Below are 16,885 nucleotides of genomic sequence, written 5' to 3'. Positions count from 1 at the left end.
CAAAATCTTTAGCAGCTGTTCAGTCTGTATTATTCTGTACTGGCTGAATGCCAGATGCAGAGGGACAGGTATGAGCAGATACACAGGTTATCTGCAAGCTGTCGCGCTGCGCTCTGCAGTTGTGACGTTCAAGCTTTCAGCCTTTTTTCCCTGCTGAGTAACTCCTCCCGTCGGGTAAGAGAATATGCTCGTGCCAGTTGGTGCAAAGCACTGCATGCAACAAGCATGTGCTCTGGAGCGCCCCGTGTGCGGATCGTTCATGTTTAAGCAAATGCATCTCTGATTGCAACTTCTGAACAACTCTCATTTTCCTGTTCTTACATGTTCATATCCCACGTGGGCTCTTGTAGGGGCTATGAAAAATCTGCACTAGGGATGAGAGCTCTTCAGGTGATTGACAGTGAATTGATTTTTCCCTTCTTGCCTGTTTACTTTCCTGCTGTCTGTGCAGGACTGGAGTGTCATACTCTTGTAGTTGCTAGCTCTTTGCCTTCAAAACAGCTGCTCATGCCATTCAAAAACCCCCATCTGTGAGGCAGGAAAAAAATCCCTGGGAAGGGATACTGTTTCACTGAACGCCTGCCTTGTTTTTTGCTATATCCTCCCTCTATTTGGCAAAATACAGCCGTACCTACTCCAGTGCCTATAGTGTAGTTTATTCATGGGTTCCTGGACTGTGCAGCCAGCATACCTAAATTTTGCCATTTCATCTGACAAAGAGGGAACTCAAAACTTCTGTAACAGAAAAAAAGTGAACCAAACTTCATTAATTACAGTATAGACCCTTTATTAGTTCAACTTTTATACAAAGTGTACTTCAAAGTGATACAAATAGTGTTCCTGTTTTACAGACTAGAGATTAAGATCTTTTAAGCACTGTTTTATCCTTCTTGTGTATATAAAGGTAGAAAATGTAAATAGATTGGCAGTGAACCGTAATGCTGGAAGACAGCTCAATGTTTATTTGTTAATAGAAAGTTGCATAGAATTGTAGGTCTTTATAAAGGCATCTATCTATGTGGTAAAATCTCCCTGACCTACCATACTTCATCCGACAAGCAGTACAGGAGAAAGGCAAGGCTAGTACTGCTCATTTTAAATACTATCCAGCACTTCTAAGTAAAATGGCTGTAGAAAAGCACCATGCCAGAAACATCCAAGAGGACAGCACATGGAAAATTTCATTTGCAAGGCTACCCATTTCTATAAATCTTTGTAACTGTTTGCCACCTGAACACATTAAACTTCTTAAAAACACTTAGGAACATTTGAGATTAAAACATTCCTTGCAAGTCAAAATACTTCATTATATTAGGTATTTTGCTTGACTAGGTAATTCCATTCCCTTCTGTGCTGACAAGAAACTTTGTATGTGTGTGCTACTAAATTCATTTATCTCATATGAGACTGTTAATCTAGTACTAGAATCATACTAACTAAAACCTGCCACCCTAATTAGGAGGTCCAGCAAAATTCTTCTGTGCCACTCCTGCACCTGACTCAGATGCACATGTCAGTTCCATGCCTTCTGAAACTCATCTAAAACTTCCCAAACCTCTCCCCAAAATTACTGTTCCTGCTCTAAATAAAGTAATACTTGCAGCAACGGTCCATACTGGCCCAGCCCACCGACCATTTTTTGCTTTGGGAGGAGTGCAGAAGAACAGGGAACGTAGTTTTAATGCTGACTGAAACAGAGGAAACGGTATTTTGTCTTTGATTTGACCTCTCAAGTGGAAAATCAGTTTAAGGGAACTAGTTGCACATAACTGGCCACGAGTGGGTCTTCAGGATAAATATGTAAATGTTGATTTTTTTTCAAAGACAAACTTACCACTTGCTTTAAAATATTAATTTCTTTAAATACATCCTTATTCTTTTCACCCAATTTAATGCATGATAAGGATTTGCTCAAGACCTTGTACTACCTTGTAGTCTCACATACTTTACTTAACAGCTTCCTCTCTCGTGAGTTTTGTTTGTGAATCTCCCAGGTTTGGTACTATTACATTTTGTACCCACTTAACTGCAGATAAATATTTAATCTTTTAATTCTAACGGTGCGTTAATGGTAACGCCACAAGCTCGCAGTTTACACTGGTTTAGTTAGCTGGTGGCACAGGCTGGGGCAAGCCACATCGTTGCTCTCAGGCTGAAGGAAGAGAGTCAGACCACACTTACTCTTTCTCTCCACTCTCCTGGCTCCAGTCTTTGCTCTCCCTCTTAGCTGCAAAGTGCTATTAGAAGCATCAAAAAATACAACTGTTTACATGGCTACTGGTCCACTTGAGTAATAGTTCCGCTTGCTCTCAGCACGGTTTCACTTGTGAGGAAATGGAACTGATTAAAGTGTGATTTAGTATGAGAATACTAATGCCAGTAATTCAGTGCTGGAGCCCTCCTGTAATGCACTTTTAGCAGTGTCTCTCATATAATCCTAAATATGATCATGACTAGCACAGTAGCATTTCCAAGTGAATGTCTTCACTTACACCATCTACTATGATATTTGGACCTTTAGTTTTTATAAAAAGTATTAACAGACTATTTGAAAGAAAGAAAAAAATCTCTTGCTTCTGCCAGCTGCTATTAAGAGCTGTGTAATACATGAGACTGGAAAAGCTTAAAGTAGATAAAATATTAACATAATGGACTATTTAATTTCAGACTAGTTAATTATAAGACAGGTAAAATGATGACCATACTTCAGCATACGCCATCCTGTGAGTGGTTCATTAGCAGTGCAGAACAGTTATCAACACAGAGGAATGGGATTAAGTTTAAAGTTACTGGAGGGATCTGGTGCTATTAGCTACTGTGTGCCCACGTGAAGTATCTCTGCAAGTGTGTTTTTGCTGCTGAAGGAAAGCCAGGCTGACAGGCCATTCCAGCAGCAGCTGGGCCCAAAGTGTCGCTACATTTCAACACTGGAAGTTCAGACCCTCCAGAACTGGCAACTAGAAGCTACAAAGATTATGCAGCAGAAAGTCCTTCCTTACCACCTAGGGTGCATTTTCTCACGCAGTTTCGTGTCTGTTACTTAGGGGACAGACAGCAGACCAAATGCTAAGTAAATATTAAATAAACCCTACTTCCTATACTAGAAGGAATTTAATCATAAATAAGAGGATGAAATTCCTAAAACAAACAAATGCAGAGACCCTATTATGGAGAAAGCACAGAGCTAATAACTGGCTTTTTTCCATGGTCAGAACAGAAAAGATTGGGTGATCATTACTGCCCTCGAACTTGGGAAAGATGATCCAGCTCATGTGAGTTCTATAAGATTTTGAAGTAATTTTGTTCTTTCACATTAAGCAAAGTAGATAAAGTCACATCACAGAACCACACAGTTACAGTACACAGAAAAGCACTGACTGATTCTAATAGCATGAAATCTGGTGTTGCCAAGAAGCCTCAAAATTAGTGTGAATGCTGAAATCGTCTCACAGAAGACCACAGACACTTAACAGCTTGCTTATTCAGAACACAAGATAATAAAAGCATTCTTACTTTCTACCTACAGCTTTAATACGCACTGATGTATGTGAATTGACCACTGAATGTTTAGTGTGAATGAAGGTCTTCCCAAATTATAGCTACTGTTTTCCTGTTTCAGATTGTTAAATATGGCTACTTAAGAGATGTGCTATGTCAGGAATTGATGAGACAGCTATAGTGACCTAAATACTGTAAATGACTGTAATTTAATCTAGAATATAAGGACTGAAAACAAGTAAACATCTGGACATAACTCTTGCTATGAATGTTTTCTTTCAGAAAAAAGAAACTTTTACAAAAGAGTTATTTCTGTCAGTTTTTAAATGCACAAGACCTGAACATGTTCACGTCCGCTTCAGTGGTACTAAAGAAACAGCATCTTAGAAGGATTTATTAATGCCTGAAATTAAGACAGCTCTGACTGCAAGTCTTCATAACATAGTGTATGTGCTAACGAAGGTTTCTGCCTCTCTCTTTGGTTATACTGTTAGCCATAAAAGTGTTGCTCTGAGTGACAGCAAGGCATGCACGGTAATATATTTGCTTTCTAAACTATAAAATTAGCTTATTCAGATTGTTGCACCTGCACACATTTTCCTGAAAGTTCAAAATTGATTTAGCACATTCAGCAAACAGGAGGCCAGGTTCTTCCCTAGTTACTCCGCTGAAGAGCTGCAACAGACAGAATATGGCTTAGTTATACCACTGAAAACAACACGAACAGGCTGTGTGAGAAGTTTAGAGAAAAGTCTTTGAACTGTACAGATTTCTCTTGCAGTCCTTACAGGTAAATGCCCCCTTGATTCAGTGTTTGTGGGTCTGTTAAAAAATCCTAGCTCTTACACAATCGCAAACTTGAGTACTAATAAAGATATCTGAAGTCCAAGTGACTGTGCAAATATTCATCTGTTGTGGATATTAATGTTCACGTAGCCTTAAACCTGCCAAAAGAAAATTAAGGATACTCTAGGTGTATATATATATATGCTTTAAAGACACTGAGTATTGAATGGGCTGGTCTTAAGCTTAAAGGACCCTGTAGAAATAGTTGATACTTTCACATATAAAAGCTTCACATTTTTAAATAAAATGCAGATCCCTTCCCACAAACTCCAAATTACTCACACATCTATTTAAAAGGTTTTACATGACTATTACCTTGGACTTTGGTATTACTCTCTTCAGTGTGTTACCAACCTGGGACATTAGAGAAGCTCTAAGTAAAAGTCAACCTCACCTGAAGCTGTTACATAGCAGTAGAATTACAATTTAAAGTGCTTTCTTTCCACCCTTGAAATAGACCTTCCACAGACTACAAACAAACAAAAATCTATTAATTTCTATTACTGACTTTTCCCAAAATTAAGTACATCCCAAATGTCATTACTGATGATAACATTTTCTTTCTGTTTCAAGGATAAGCATAAACTAGACTTAAACAGATTATAGTGGACCAGGAAGGAAACAGCCTTTAAGTATCTTGGACTTTAAAAGGCTCCAGCTTTCAGGCTTGAAAGACTTCTGTAAATGATGCACTGAAGAGATAATAAGTTAAGTCTCCTTCCCCCTTTTTATAAAAACATTAGCTAAAAATGTATTTGCCAATTACCGGTTTTATTGCCTAGTGTTCCCCAAGAGAAAATTCCCCCATTTGTTTTTATGCCTCAAGAGGAAATAAAGTAGTAAGCTAGATTTTAAAAGAAAACAAATAAATCAGAAATTATATATTTTCACAGAAAGTAGAAAAGTTTGACAGATGGTCAGAGAAATTAGAAGAAAATGCTTTTTTGAGCTTACTCCTGTTTAGATAACTGTAACTTCCCTAGGTTTTCGTTTTACACTCTCTAGTCGAGTCACAGGGCGGAAATTTGTTGACTTCCTGCTTCCTTCTGTAGTAGTTAATCGACAGTCCTTCTGCAGCCCTTTCAGCAGCTCCATTAACTCCCGTTTTTCTAGCTCTGCCTGCTCCAGCTCTTGACGGTGCTGTCTCTCTGCAGCCATCAGAGAGCGTACATCCGACATCATTCGTGACATCTGACTCTGAAATGCAAATGCAAATTTACTGCAAGAATCAAACTGTTTTGTATGAAGTTGAACTGGCCATGTAGAGCGATGGATTATAAAGAATAAACGACACTGAAATAATTTTTTGATAGCGGAACAAATGTAAACAATTAGAGACACAATCGAGCATTCACCTTCTAAGGTGGTCTTGTTTCAAAGATTCCAATACAGTTTTCCTAAAAATGCAAGTAGTTTCTTATAAAGTATAATAAGAAACAGTGGATTTACCCAGTTGATACTTACATTTTCTATTTCAAGACCCCAACCAAAATAAGGTTTCGGTTATGTTCAGATACATTCTTCAAGGATTTAACATCAAATCCAGGAAAAATAGAAATGTAAACTATAAAGCACATCCATTACTTTGGACTTTAAAAATCATTATTCTGTGATATAATAAGAACTGGATGAATGAAAAGATAAGGTGGCCTTGCTCGTTACTTGATTAAGTCTACAGTGCAGGTTTCCAACCTTTTGACCACAGCTGAACCACAGTGTAAACAACCACTGTCTGCAGTAGGGCTCTGTGTCAGCACTGGATTAAGCCACTTTGGATGGCACAAAAAAAGGAGCTGGATATTTAATTAAATCTGATTTGTCATGTCTACCCTATGCTTAGACACTGAAAATGAGTTTCAGACTGGTTTGCCGACATGTTGTGTACCCACAGAACAATGCAGTCCTTGTACAGGGGTACCCAGGCTAGCTCCAGACGAATCTGAAGTAGTTACACCACATGAATACAGCACTCGGCCTGCTTCTCAACAGAGCTGATTAGCCTGGCAAAGCATTGCACTGACACCTGTTTTGCTTCCCATACTCAATGTAATTCTCATCTGTGTGAGACTACATTTACAAAATACTGGGAAAAGAAAAAGGTAGACTGTTAGGAGAGGAAAAAAAAGAAAATAAAATTATCTTATTTACCTTTAGTTCTTCAATTTCATTTTGCAGGATACTCTCTTTTTGGACCATATGCCTTCTCTGTGAATCTAACCTTGACTCCATCTCATGTTTTGCCTCCTCCACTCTGCAGATCATTTCTGACCTAAAAAGTTTATTTCTCCTTGTTAAGTCTTATAAAAGTGGAAAAAAAATTATTTTCAAATTCCAGAAAGCCTTCTTGTAGCCAAACAGTCTGATCTGATTCCCATCATACTCTACAGGACACCCCTCTAGAGGCATGATAGTACTATTTATTAATTTAAATAAAACTAGCATGAAAAAGTGCACTGTGCCTAGGGGGCACTAAAGTGACCATGCACAGCCTATATAGGGAACAACTGTATCATATTCCTGAATGGAGTATGTATCCATATTCCTCAAGAACATGCATTTATGATTTTAAATGATTTACTGCCTTTTACCTATAGTATGTGCTTGCTTAGTATTACTAAACACATGCAGTCAAGATAAAAAGTGAATACTATAGTACTGCTAAACATGTAATCTTGTCACTTTTACGGTGGACACTAAGCGATAGTATGCAGTAAACTATTATAACCTAATTATTCACACAGCTTCACAGCCAAAAACTAGCTGTTACTACATTAATCTTTTGAGTTCAGAAACTGGGTAGCAGAATCCCTTGTGTCTCAATGCATTTAAATGAGATTTGAGCCTGACTTCACAGCAATGTTCACAGCACAAGACTTAGTGAGTTGAAAGACAGAAATGGGACAGAGCATGGGGAGATAACAAGTCCAACTGGAACCTTGGAAAGGGAAAGCTACAGAAACATATATAAGAGGAAAAAGAGGATGTCAGTAAGAAGAGTCATATTCACCAACTGTTATTAATCTGTCAGGATTTTAATAAAAACGGAAAATCAGATCCTCAGAGGTTTAATCTATCAGTCTGTACCTGCCAAAATAATTAGAGGATTTTTATCTTTTGGATCTGTAAAAATATAAACTAAATATAATTATTAAACAGTGTGATTCTGGGTCTATAAGAGGCCAATGGAAAAATGAAATTGCCAGCTTCAGTCCAGTTTTCTTAGGTATACAAAAAGAGTCAACACAGTAAGAATTTAAAGTCTATGCTGACACATAATAATACTCTGGCCCATTAGCATCCAGTATCAAGACTAAAACATATCAGAACCCAGCGCTAATATTTGAAGTGCTTTATGCAGTGATTTTAGGCCCAGACTAACACAAACATCAAAGAAACAGAAGATTTGTACCGAAGCAGTTCTAGCTCAGTTCTTAGCTCTGCTACACAATTATGTTGCGTGTCTTCTGCACTGAGAATGGTGTAACCACAACCATTGGGGCATTCACGGCTCCGGTATTCACACACTGCCAGGTGACCATCTAAGTTACGTCGTTCAATCTGAACTGTACAGCCTGAACAGGGAACAAACAGTAAGGTAAACCAGTCGTTTACAACTAACAAAAGCATTTTAATTAATTCCAAACAAAAACACTCAAGCAAGCAAGCTGCAATATCCTGAGCTAAGCAACTGTCAAGCTGTTAAAGCAATGAAAAAAGTGATTTCTTTAGAACATAAAATATGGTAGTTACAAGACACATAATTAGTAATAAAACACTCTTTAAAAAATCTTATTATTTATCCATTAACTGAAAATAATAAAAAACTGAAAGTAGGTATTTTCTGTAAAGTCTCCTACTACTGGTCTGGCATTAAAGCAACTTCCATAATGACAACATTGATGCCAAGCTAAGACTCTAGCAGTTTGCCTGTGCTTCCACCAAGATTGCAGTGACTGGAATTGAAGAAGAATGCACACGTGTAAAAAAAATTAGGTTATCAAATTTAAGAAAAAAGGTCCAAAGACATGTAGTAAGAAAGATGTGGGCAAGATGGAATGTCACCTTGTTCTCCTGACAAGTGGTTGGTCTTGTGTATAATATACTAGGCCGCATAAATAAATGAGAACATTTATTTATGAACATTTAATAACTGATGCAAAACCAGAAACATTTCCACAGAAATTCTACGATACAAACATTACAAATCTGGTGTGATTAAAAGTAAAATGTAGAGAACCAAAAATGACCACTATATAAATTATTGCTACATTTATCACTCTAAACTTGAAGTTTGTAGTCTTAACGTTTAATCTTTGAGGCGCCGTTTGCTGTAATACATACTTGCATTTAATTTGAAGACAAAATTGATGTAAGGAAACTGGAACAATGGAGCAACGAAACTTGCCAACAAACCATACCAGAAAATTACAAAAGACAGCCCTCTAGAAGAGCTTTACTAATAAATATAATGATTTGTAATTGAGGTACTCTAAATACACTCCAATGTATTCTTAAGAAAGAGTTCAAGAGATGTAAGAGCCCTCACACCCTGAACACCAAGACATCAGAGGTAAGGTGTGGTCACTCTATAAATGCTACTGTTTCGGTAGAAAGTAAAACAGGTTTATCTGAAGCATCTGCAGGAGTCACTTACTGCTGAGAAATTATAACTTCCAGTGGAGCAATTCCATCATCTTAATCTTCTTATAGTTAATTACAATGGCAGACTTGACTATGCCCTTAGCATCATTAATTAGAAATCAACTTTGTCTAGGAACATACAACATTTCATATAAAACTGACTGGGAAATTTGAACAGTATGTTCCTTTTTAGCAGTATGTTTCTTCCTTGGGAGGTGTAGGATTGTTTTAAATAAAAAAACCTTAACATGAACACAACAATTCTAACCAGAATTTGACTTAAAAAAATTCTTATTTCCAAGATATGTTTTTGTTAAAACCACAAGACAGAGTGAGAAGCTGCACATGCACCAGGCAACCAGCTGTTTTATAAATAAATTCCAACCCATAAGCATTCTGTAGGTGCTATTACATCGATTCAAACATCAAAACGAGCAGTCAAAATTGAAAGACGAACTCATAACTTGACAGAAAGCAAAACAAATGCACTACTATATTTTCATAAATTTGAAGTCCATCACACTCCTTCATTTTGGTCAGTTCTTGGATAACAAATTGTTGCTAATGATTGCCATAATTGGCAATACATTTTATTCAAAAGCACTGCTGTAAAGAGTAGATCATGAAAAAGCTTTGAATTTCTGTTTGGAAATAATGGCCATTATTGCCATTCTGTTCACAGAAAGATGACAAACACGTTTTCTGAATATAAGGGATTCAACTTCTTTGAATGTTACTCACCAGCATTGGAGCAAGGTATCTGACTGTATTCACACTCCCTTTCATGCCTGTCTATAGACTCCAGAGAACAAACCATTTCACAGCCATGCTCTCTGTTTTTGCAATGTAGCTGAAGACGGTTTAAATCATTTTTCATATATCTATGTGAAAAAAAAAAAAATTTATTCTTAAATCTGGGAACGCTATTGAAAAATTTGTATTTTCAACTTTTGGGAAAAGAAAGTAAGCTTCTAATCTCCATTAGGAAAAATTGTGAATAATCAGTTTAATTTTTATTATTTTTTTAGAATTCAAGTGACCATATCAGAAAAGAACAGGCTTAAAAGAAACAATGTTAACAGAAAATTCACTCTCCGGAATTAAATTGGCAAATCAAATCTTTATTTTTCAATAAATTTTTAACCGTGACCTTTCACTAGCTCAGCAAATATTACCAATAAAAAACACTAGGGCTAATCATTCATTATTTAAGTTTTGTGTTTCTAAACAGGCCAAACCAAAATGACGACAGTGAGTACAGACAAAACAATCTATAAATTAAACTCTAGAGTTCTGCCTGCGCTATATTGCAACTTTCCAGACAAGGAAATCTTATTAGTGACAAAAATACTGGGAGCACTAATGGAGTTAATTTAACATCTGTGGCTGAAGGTTTAAACTGTCAATCTGAGCAAGATTAGACAATGCAGGGGTTAAACAGCAAGCAGTGTCTACTCCTGAAACTCTGAGTGCTGGCAATAGCAGGAACAGAACAGAACAGAACAGAACAGAATAGTTCAGCTGGAAAGGACCTGCATTGACCATCTAGTCCAACTGCCTGACCAATTATGGAAGACACTTGTGAAAACAACCTGCTTTACATGACAAGGTGGCTCAATACAAATATTCTTATGGCTACAGACCTTTTCAAAAAAGGATCTGAAGGAGACAAGTTTGGTTCATATCTACAGGAATTATTCATTACAAACTCCACTACAGTATCTAGGTAAGACTGAAAAGCAAAACAAAAGATATACAGTGTTTAGTGACTGTTTTCAAGAGTTGCTTTGCCTGCTTTCTCTAAAAAAGTACTGGAAAGTTTTGGTGCTGTAGGAGGTATTCAGAATAATATCCAGACAGATATCTAGAATCAGCACTGAAGATATAAAAAGGTGGAGAACAAACTAAGAGTTCTTTCTATTTTGAAATCTTAATACCTTAGAAGTTATTAAATACAAAATGCTAATGCTTTCATGCAACTGATCAGTTTCTGCTGGAGGCATATTGGAAAAAGACAATTTGAGTGACAGTAAATGACAAGAGATGAAGCTGTGTAAGCAGAGTTGAGAAATCCTAAATTCATGTAATTTCAACATACAGCAAGATTATTGTATACCTGTAGAGAGGTCGTAGCAAAGATACGTCAATCATTTGTCTGTCTTCAGGGCAGTTACTGTGATGAACAAGCCATCCATGTATACAAGCAGTACAGAAAGCGTGTTCACAAGGAGCCTGTAATGGATCTTCTAACACATCACGGCAGATGGAGCATAACAGCCCTTCATTAACGTAGCCAACGAAACGCTCAATATCATAACCCATGCTCTCTGCACACTTCCGAGCTATTAAAACAACCCAGAGAAATAAAGCAGTCTTCGTCCTGAGTCTGTATGGCTAGATCCACAAAAAGGCCTGGAAGCAATTCTAGAAACATGGAGAACTTAACATGCATAAAGAACTTCACAGGTGAGAATGCAAACATGTACTTTGGAGACTTTTTTAAGTAAGAATTTGAGGATTGTACTGCTGGATGCCAGAATCCCAGTTTTACATCAAGATTCTCTGAATTCTGAAAGCAAAGACTTCAACAGAGCTGTGCTTGTTCTGAACTCTGTTAACTGAACATAGTTCTAGCAGCCACTGTGAAACATAGTTTCTATTTACTTGAATTCTGCCTGAAGCAGAAACATCATAGAAGTTCAAATGCAAATGTTTGCTTTCCATTTGAATGCCTTTTATATAATGCCTAACAAACTTACAAAACAGTGTCCTTACAGAGAATAGCTGTGGCAGTTTCAGCTAGCAGATTTTGTATTTATGAACTGCGTATCACTTAATATGCTGCTTTCATACTGAAAAAAAGAAAGGCTAAGATTCTCTACTCATTGTAGACTTCCATTCCATGGTGAACAGCATGAAATCTCCACATGCCTAGAGAAATACAGAATGTTTGGGAAGAAGCCAAAACTACAGCTAACCCTGAAATCATGAGGAGCTACTGTCTTCTCCTACATGCTCTATTTTATAAAACTGAGTAGCCTTTACATGGATTTGAAAGCTTTGTGAAGAAGAACTAACAAACAACCTGTCTTCATCAAAATTCTATCGTGAAAAGCCTAGTAGAATTTGGTAAGACTCTGCAGAACTCGCTTAAAAGAATGTGTTTTAGGTTTCTCATTCCTCCTTAGCATACAAAATTACTTTTGTAACCCCACTGAGACTCGTGAAAGAGGTTTTCATTAGTTATGAGGTTTTCTAAATAAAACAGAAAAGGAAAATATCCTACCTTTTCAGATTTGTCTACATATATACGTAGTTTGTCCAAATACTTCAGAAAGTTTTCTGATCAGTAATGCAGGTAATACTTCCTTCCTCCAGTTTCTCTTCACTGCTTTATTATGTCTATGAGAAAAGTTAGAAAGAAAAAGGCTCACTACTGTTTCCTAAGTTACCAAATCCTATGTCTAACCAGCCAGCTGCTTGAATAGATGCTGTCCTAACAGCCCATTAAAACAAAGCTTTCCAAAGCAAGACACTGGAAGACCTACAACTCAACACAAGAGATCTGACTAGATGGGGGGGGGGAAATCATATCAGTTATTACTGATGCAGATACTTATCACATTTAATTTTGAAGCCTTACAGTTTTGTTTGTAAGATTGAAGATAACAGCATTCAATATTATTGAAAAGTAGCAACTGAAATCTGGTAAAGTTACATGCCTTAAAAAGATGAAAGTTTATCTAACCTGGTTTAATCCAGGCATGACATGCAGTTCATTTTAAAAACAAAACTGTCACAGTCAAGTTCATTGTATTGACAAATAACATTGCTCTGATGTGTAGCACAAGCAAGGCTGCTCACTTAAAAAATTAAAAAGGATGTCATCACTTAAATCCCTTAAATTGGTATCTAGCAATTGCAATATGACATTCAAAGAGAATCTCAATCTCAATTAGAACTGTGTAAGAACAGTAAGGATCTCTAAGGACTAATAACAAATTTTGCTCTAAAGGGAAAAAAGATATTTGCAATTCCTTTTCGTGAATACAATATAAAGCTGGAATTTGGAAGATCTTATATATCTGAGTATCAAAGCATATCTTCACTGATTATGAACGGTGCTTCTGTTAAAAGGGTTTTTGCTAAGATTAAAATTAACAGACCCTGTAATGAAAGCATACATAACTCCAGCAAGCATGCATACTACCTAAATACAAAACACATCTGCTACACAGTTTCCATATTGTTTTGTTTCTACTGGCATGTTTACCGCAGGGTTTGCAGAGATGCCTGAGCTAGCTCCAGATTAGCTGGGACACCTACTAGCTGGGTGACCTGGTGACAGCATTGCCACAGCAGCAGGGAGTGCAATCCACACAGACTCCTGACAAGGTCCCAAGCAGATTTCACAGACTGCATTTAGCTTTGTGCTTCTGTGGCTACACTGTCATCAACAGCACAGGGAAGCTAAACTTGCAGGTTTCTGGGTTATGCTACTCCTTCGGCCACAGCATGGACATTCTATGTCTTAAAAGAGTCTGCTCAAGAAAATACTGTATTATGAAGATAAACAATTCTTTTTAGACTGTTGTTTCCTTGCATGTTTTTCCAGGTCTCCTGCAAAGACAGGAAATTCAGGACTTTGCTAGTTCAGCATGAACAAAATGAGCATTATGTTTGCACAAAGCTGTGATTTTAAGGAAAACAAGGACCACAATGGAAAGTTTAAAATGTGATGAACAATGCTAATTATCAGTAGCAGAATGTGAAGTCAAGTACTAGTTCCCAAAACCAATGAAAGCATTGAAACATATATTATGTTTATGGTAGAGGATTGTTAAATAGCATATATACATTCTATAATTTGAATTGTGAGCCTAAAATTTTGATTTGGCTTGGTGGATCCCAGAGGATTCAGCTTTTAGAAAACTTTCATAGAGATACAAGATACATCAACAAAACTGAGTATTTTTGCTGTCCTGGGGTTTCTGCTCTACTGGAATTGTGGATGCTGTAACCTACATTTTGCACACATATTGCTGGTCCCCAAGCACTAAGTCTTCAAGACACTCCAGCATATTTTAGCAGTTTGAAGTCTATCAGAATACAGGAAAGAGTATTTTTATCAAGTGGGAAACAAAAACTTTATTTGTGCTTGACAGAAAAATGATGCGCAACAAATATATAAAGCCTCAACCAAAACCAGAGTTCAAATGGAGAGTGGATGGGAACTTTGAGGTAAAAAATACAATCAAGGGGGTTTCTGATGAGAACTTCAGTATGTTTTCAAGACTGATGTTGGAGCAGCACCATCCCGCACAGTGCCAGAATCCTTGTGGCTTTGAGTCTGAGCCCTACAACAGCTGTCACTGAAGTCCCAGACCTCTTCCAGTAGGAACTTCCTGACCTGAAGAACCAGAGATGTTTTATCTTCTGCCAACTTCAAAAGATGCACTTTACTCAACAGATAAGCAGAGGGAGAGCATCAGATGAATGCCATGCACTCACAGATCACTTTATTCAGTCCTTCCACCACAAAACGATATAATTTTCAACTTCTGCCCTTCCCCAGAAATTTCTCTCTTCTTGACTTGGCCTCAAAACCTCTTCTTCTATTTCTATCACAATTCACCAATTGTCACACTCCTTTTTTCTTTGCACCCAGAAACTATGTTATTTATTGCTGCCTTCCCACAATCCACTAACATTTCCAAACCTTGCCTTGTCTTTGGTTTCTCTGGTCCAGAATTTTGCCCATCACTGGGCCATTACCAGCCACACTGTCCACAAGGACATCTGGAATTTGTGGGTGCCAAATCTGGAAGGCAGAAAAAACACAGACTGTTACATGCTACTTGCTTTCCATCATTTCACACATTTTATTTCTCCCCATAGTTTTTGACAAGCAAAAATCTCCTCCGGACTTCACAGATATTAAGTCATGTTTTAGTAGCTGTCATCCCATGTTGCTTGCCAGGCAGACACGCACCTAAAACCAGCCCTGAGCTATGTACTGTACTGCCTTCAAACAGAGGTTTTGTGTGGATATAATAGGAGGGAGAATACAGATGGAATGTAGTTCCCAACAACATAATCACATAGCTTGCTAAATGTCTGGCACTAATCAAAGCTATTCCATTGTAAAAATCAGGACACTGGGATCAGATTAGTGACTTGCATTTTTTTGTCTACAGTAGTTTCTGATTTTTAAAAACTCTTTTGCTTCCATGTGACAAAAGAAAGCATAACTGTCTGAAGGGCTGGAGTGAATCAGGACAGATCTACAGATGTGCATCACTAAACCAGCATTTTTGGAAGTGCCACGGGGCTGGAAGAACAAACAATCTATGCACGGCCCCAGGATGAGGTGACATTAAAACACAACATTGTTTCAGCTTCTATTTTCACAAAGATACGCTGTGCTTTAAATCATGCTATACAGAAGCTATATTTTAGGCTGTCTTAATGCCACTCTGTCACAGTCACTGTAAGCCACTTCAAGCCAGCATTAATGCCCAGAGGCAGACTCACTTCTTCAACTGTGACAGTACAAGCTGTTTCTACAGACACTTGACATATCATACTGGGTGACTGACCTGTTTTAAGACTGAACTGGAAAAAAAAAAAGTTTTACCTTTGGCAGTTGTCCTACAGTAGCCCAAGCCAATCTATCCACTAATTAATGTCCTAGCCTCCTTCTACTTCATCCCTTGAATCAGTTAGAACAGTTAATTTGGCCCTTTCCTGAACTGACTCTGACAACTAACCATACAACTACTTGCTAGGCTTACAACAGATTTGCCAGGCTAGATTTTCTTATAGATGGCTCAGCAAAAGTTTCAGTGACTGTGGAAGTGGGGCAAGACAGGGGATGAGAAACTGCAGCCAGGGCAGAAAGGAAAAAAAGCGGCAGTGCCTGTGGTTAAGGCTGCTACAGAGCTACTCCCCTCAGCTCAGCTCCCCAGACTGGTACGTTGTGGAGTCTCAGGAACGTTCATGTAAGAGAAAGGCAACAGAAGTGGAAAAAAAAATAATGGGTAGCAATACCAGCTTACACTGATGTATGAGATAGACAACTAATTTAAGGCCTATGCCTCTACCAGGGCAAACTACCTAAGTTTAGCTTTACCCAAGAAACTAGAACTACTTTGTCAAAGAACATTTTTACATAACACTTCCACCTGCTGTCCTGCTGCAAAACCTATTCAAAACAGAGTGATACAAGATATGCATCTCACAGAACACCTTTAGGCTTCGCTGCACAGAGGCAAGGCCCAGGACAGAAGAGCTTCCCTCAGAGGCTCTGGGGTGGAGGGGGGCACTTTGCACAGGTGAGAGGAAGGCCCCCGGGTCACGCCTAGGTAGGTTCTTCAGGAGTGGTCAACGATCTTGGTCCCAGAAAACAAAACTGGCCTGGAAACACCCGGAGGAGCAACGTAACGCCAAGCAACTGCACCTAAGCAGACGCAAACAACTAACACACACTTACCGTTATCTTCTCGATGGGATGGCAAAGCCGCCACCAGCCTGGCACAGGCGCCAGGCCTGCCGATGACGAATGACCCCTGACAAACGCTAAGGTCCCCGCGCAACGCCTCCCGCCCCACGGCCGGGCTCCGCACTGCCATCCGCTCCGGTCCCGCTGCCCCCCGCAGCGCGGCTGCCCGCGGCTGCCCACAGCCCCCCCAGCCGCCCACAGCCCGCGGGCAGCCCTCACGGCGGCCGCAGCCACCCACTCACCCCACCCGCCGCCGCCGCTCGATGTCGCAAAACCGAGGTTACTTTTGCGGCCGCTCTTACTTGGCGGCCGCTCTTGCTTGACGGCCGCGCGGCACGCCGCAGGGAACACGGCCTCTCCGCCATGCTGTGTGTGACACCGCCGCCTCGCGCACGCGCC

At 38.8% G+C, this 16,885-nt stretch overlaps 1 protein-coding gene across 12 annotated transcripts; it reads right to left on the bottom strand.

Annotated features, from left to right (window-relative positions):
• Positions 1-770: 770 nt before the first annotated feature.
• On the bottom strand, positions 771-16,851 carry LOC141950137 (RING finger protein 151-like). Of its 12 annotated transcripts, none has more exons than XM_074884658.1 (9): positions 16,729-16,851; positions 14,705-14,806; positions 13,312-14,442; positions 12,272-12,387; positions 11,102-11,327; positions 9,727-9,866; positions 7,754-7,916; positions 6,493-6,613; positions 771-5,541 (listed from the first exon to the last, which is right to left on the bottom strand). In XM_074884658.1, the coding sequence occupies exons 5-9, from the start codon at positions 11,305-11,307 to the stop codon at positions 5,305-5,307; spliced, it is 867 nt and encodes a 288-aa protein (XP_074740759.1). In that variant the 5' UTR covers positions 11,308-11,327; positions 12,272-12,387; positions 13,312-14,442; positions 14,705-14,806; positions 16,729-16,851; the 3' UTR covers positions 771-5,304. The 12 variants fall into 12 exon arrangements, with proteins under 12 accessions (XP_074740759.1, XP_074740694.1, XP_074740736.1 ...); XM_074884593.1 differs by lacking the exon at positions 16,729-16,851 and adding exons at positions 16,234-16,401; positions 16,478-16,713 and having other exon boundaries at positions 13,312-14,806; XM_074884635.1 differs by lacking the exon at positions 16,729-16,851 and adding an exon at positions 16,478-16,713.
• Between the last annotated feature and the right edge of the window lie 34 nt (positions 16,852-16,885).

Source organism: Strix uralensis, chromosome 1 (genome assembly GCF_047716275.1).
Source record: "Strix uralensis isolate ZFMK-TIS-50842 chromosome 1, bStrUra1, whole genome shotgun sequence".
NCBI lineage: Eukaryota > Metazoa > Chordata > Aves > Strigiformes > Strigidae > Strix > Strix uralensis.
Note: the sequence above shows the minus strand (reverse complement) of the source record. Positions and strands in the feature narration are given on the sequence as shown.

What these genes read in the sequence shown, in the direction of transcription:
- LOC141950137 (XM_074884601.1), bottom strand. Translation starts at nt 11,307, where the DNA reads ATGGGTTATGATATTGAGCGTTTCGTTGGCTACGTTAATGAAGGGCTG. An exon ending in ACTGAGCTAGAACTGCTTCG is followed by an intron (nt 6,614 to 7,753) that starts GTACAAATCTTC and finishes TAAACTTTTTAG; the next exon opens with GTCAGAAATGATCTGCAGAG. An exon ending in ATGAAATTGAAGAACTAAAG is followed by an intron (nt 5,542 to 6,492) that starts GTAAATAAGATA and finishes TTTGCATTTCAG; the next exon opens with AGTCAGATGTCACGAATGAT.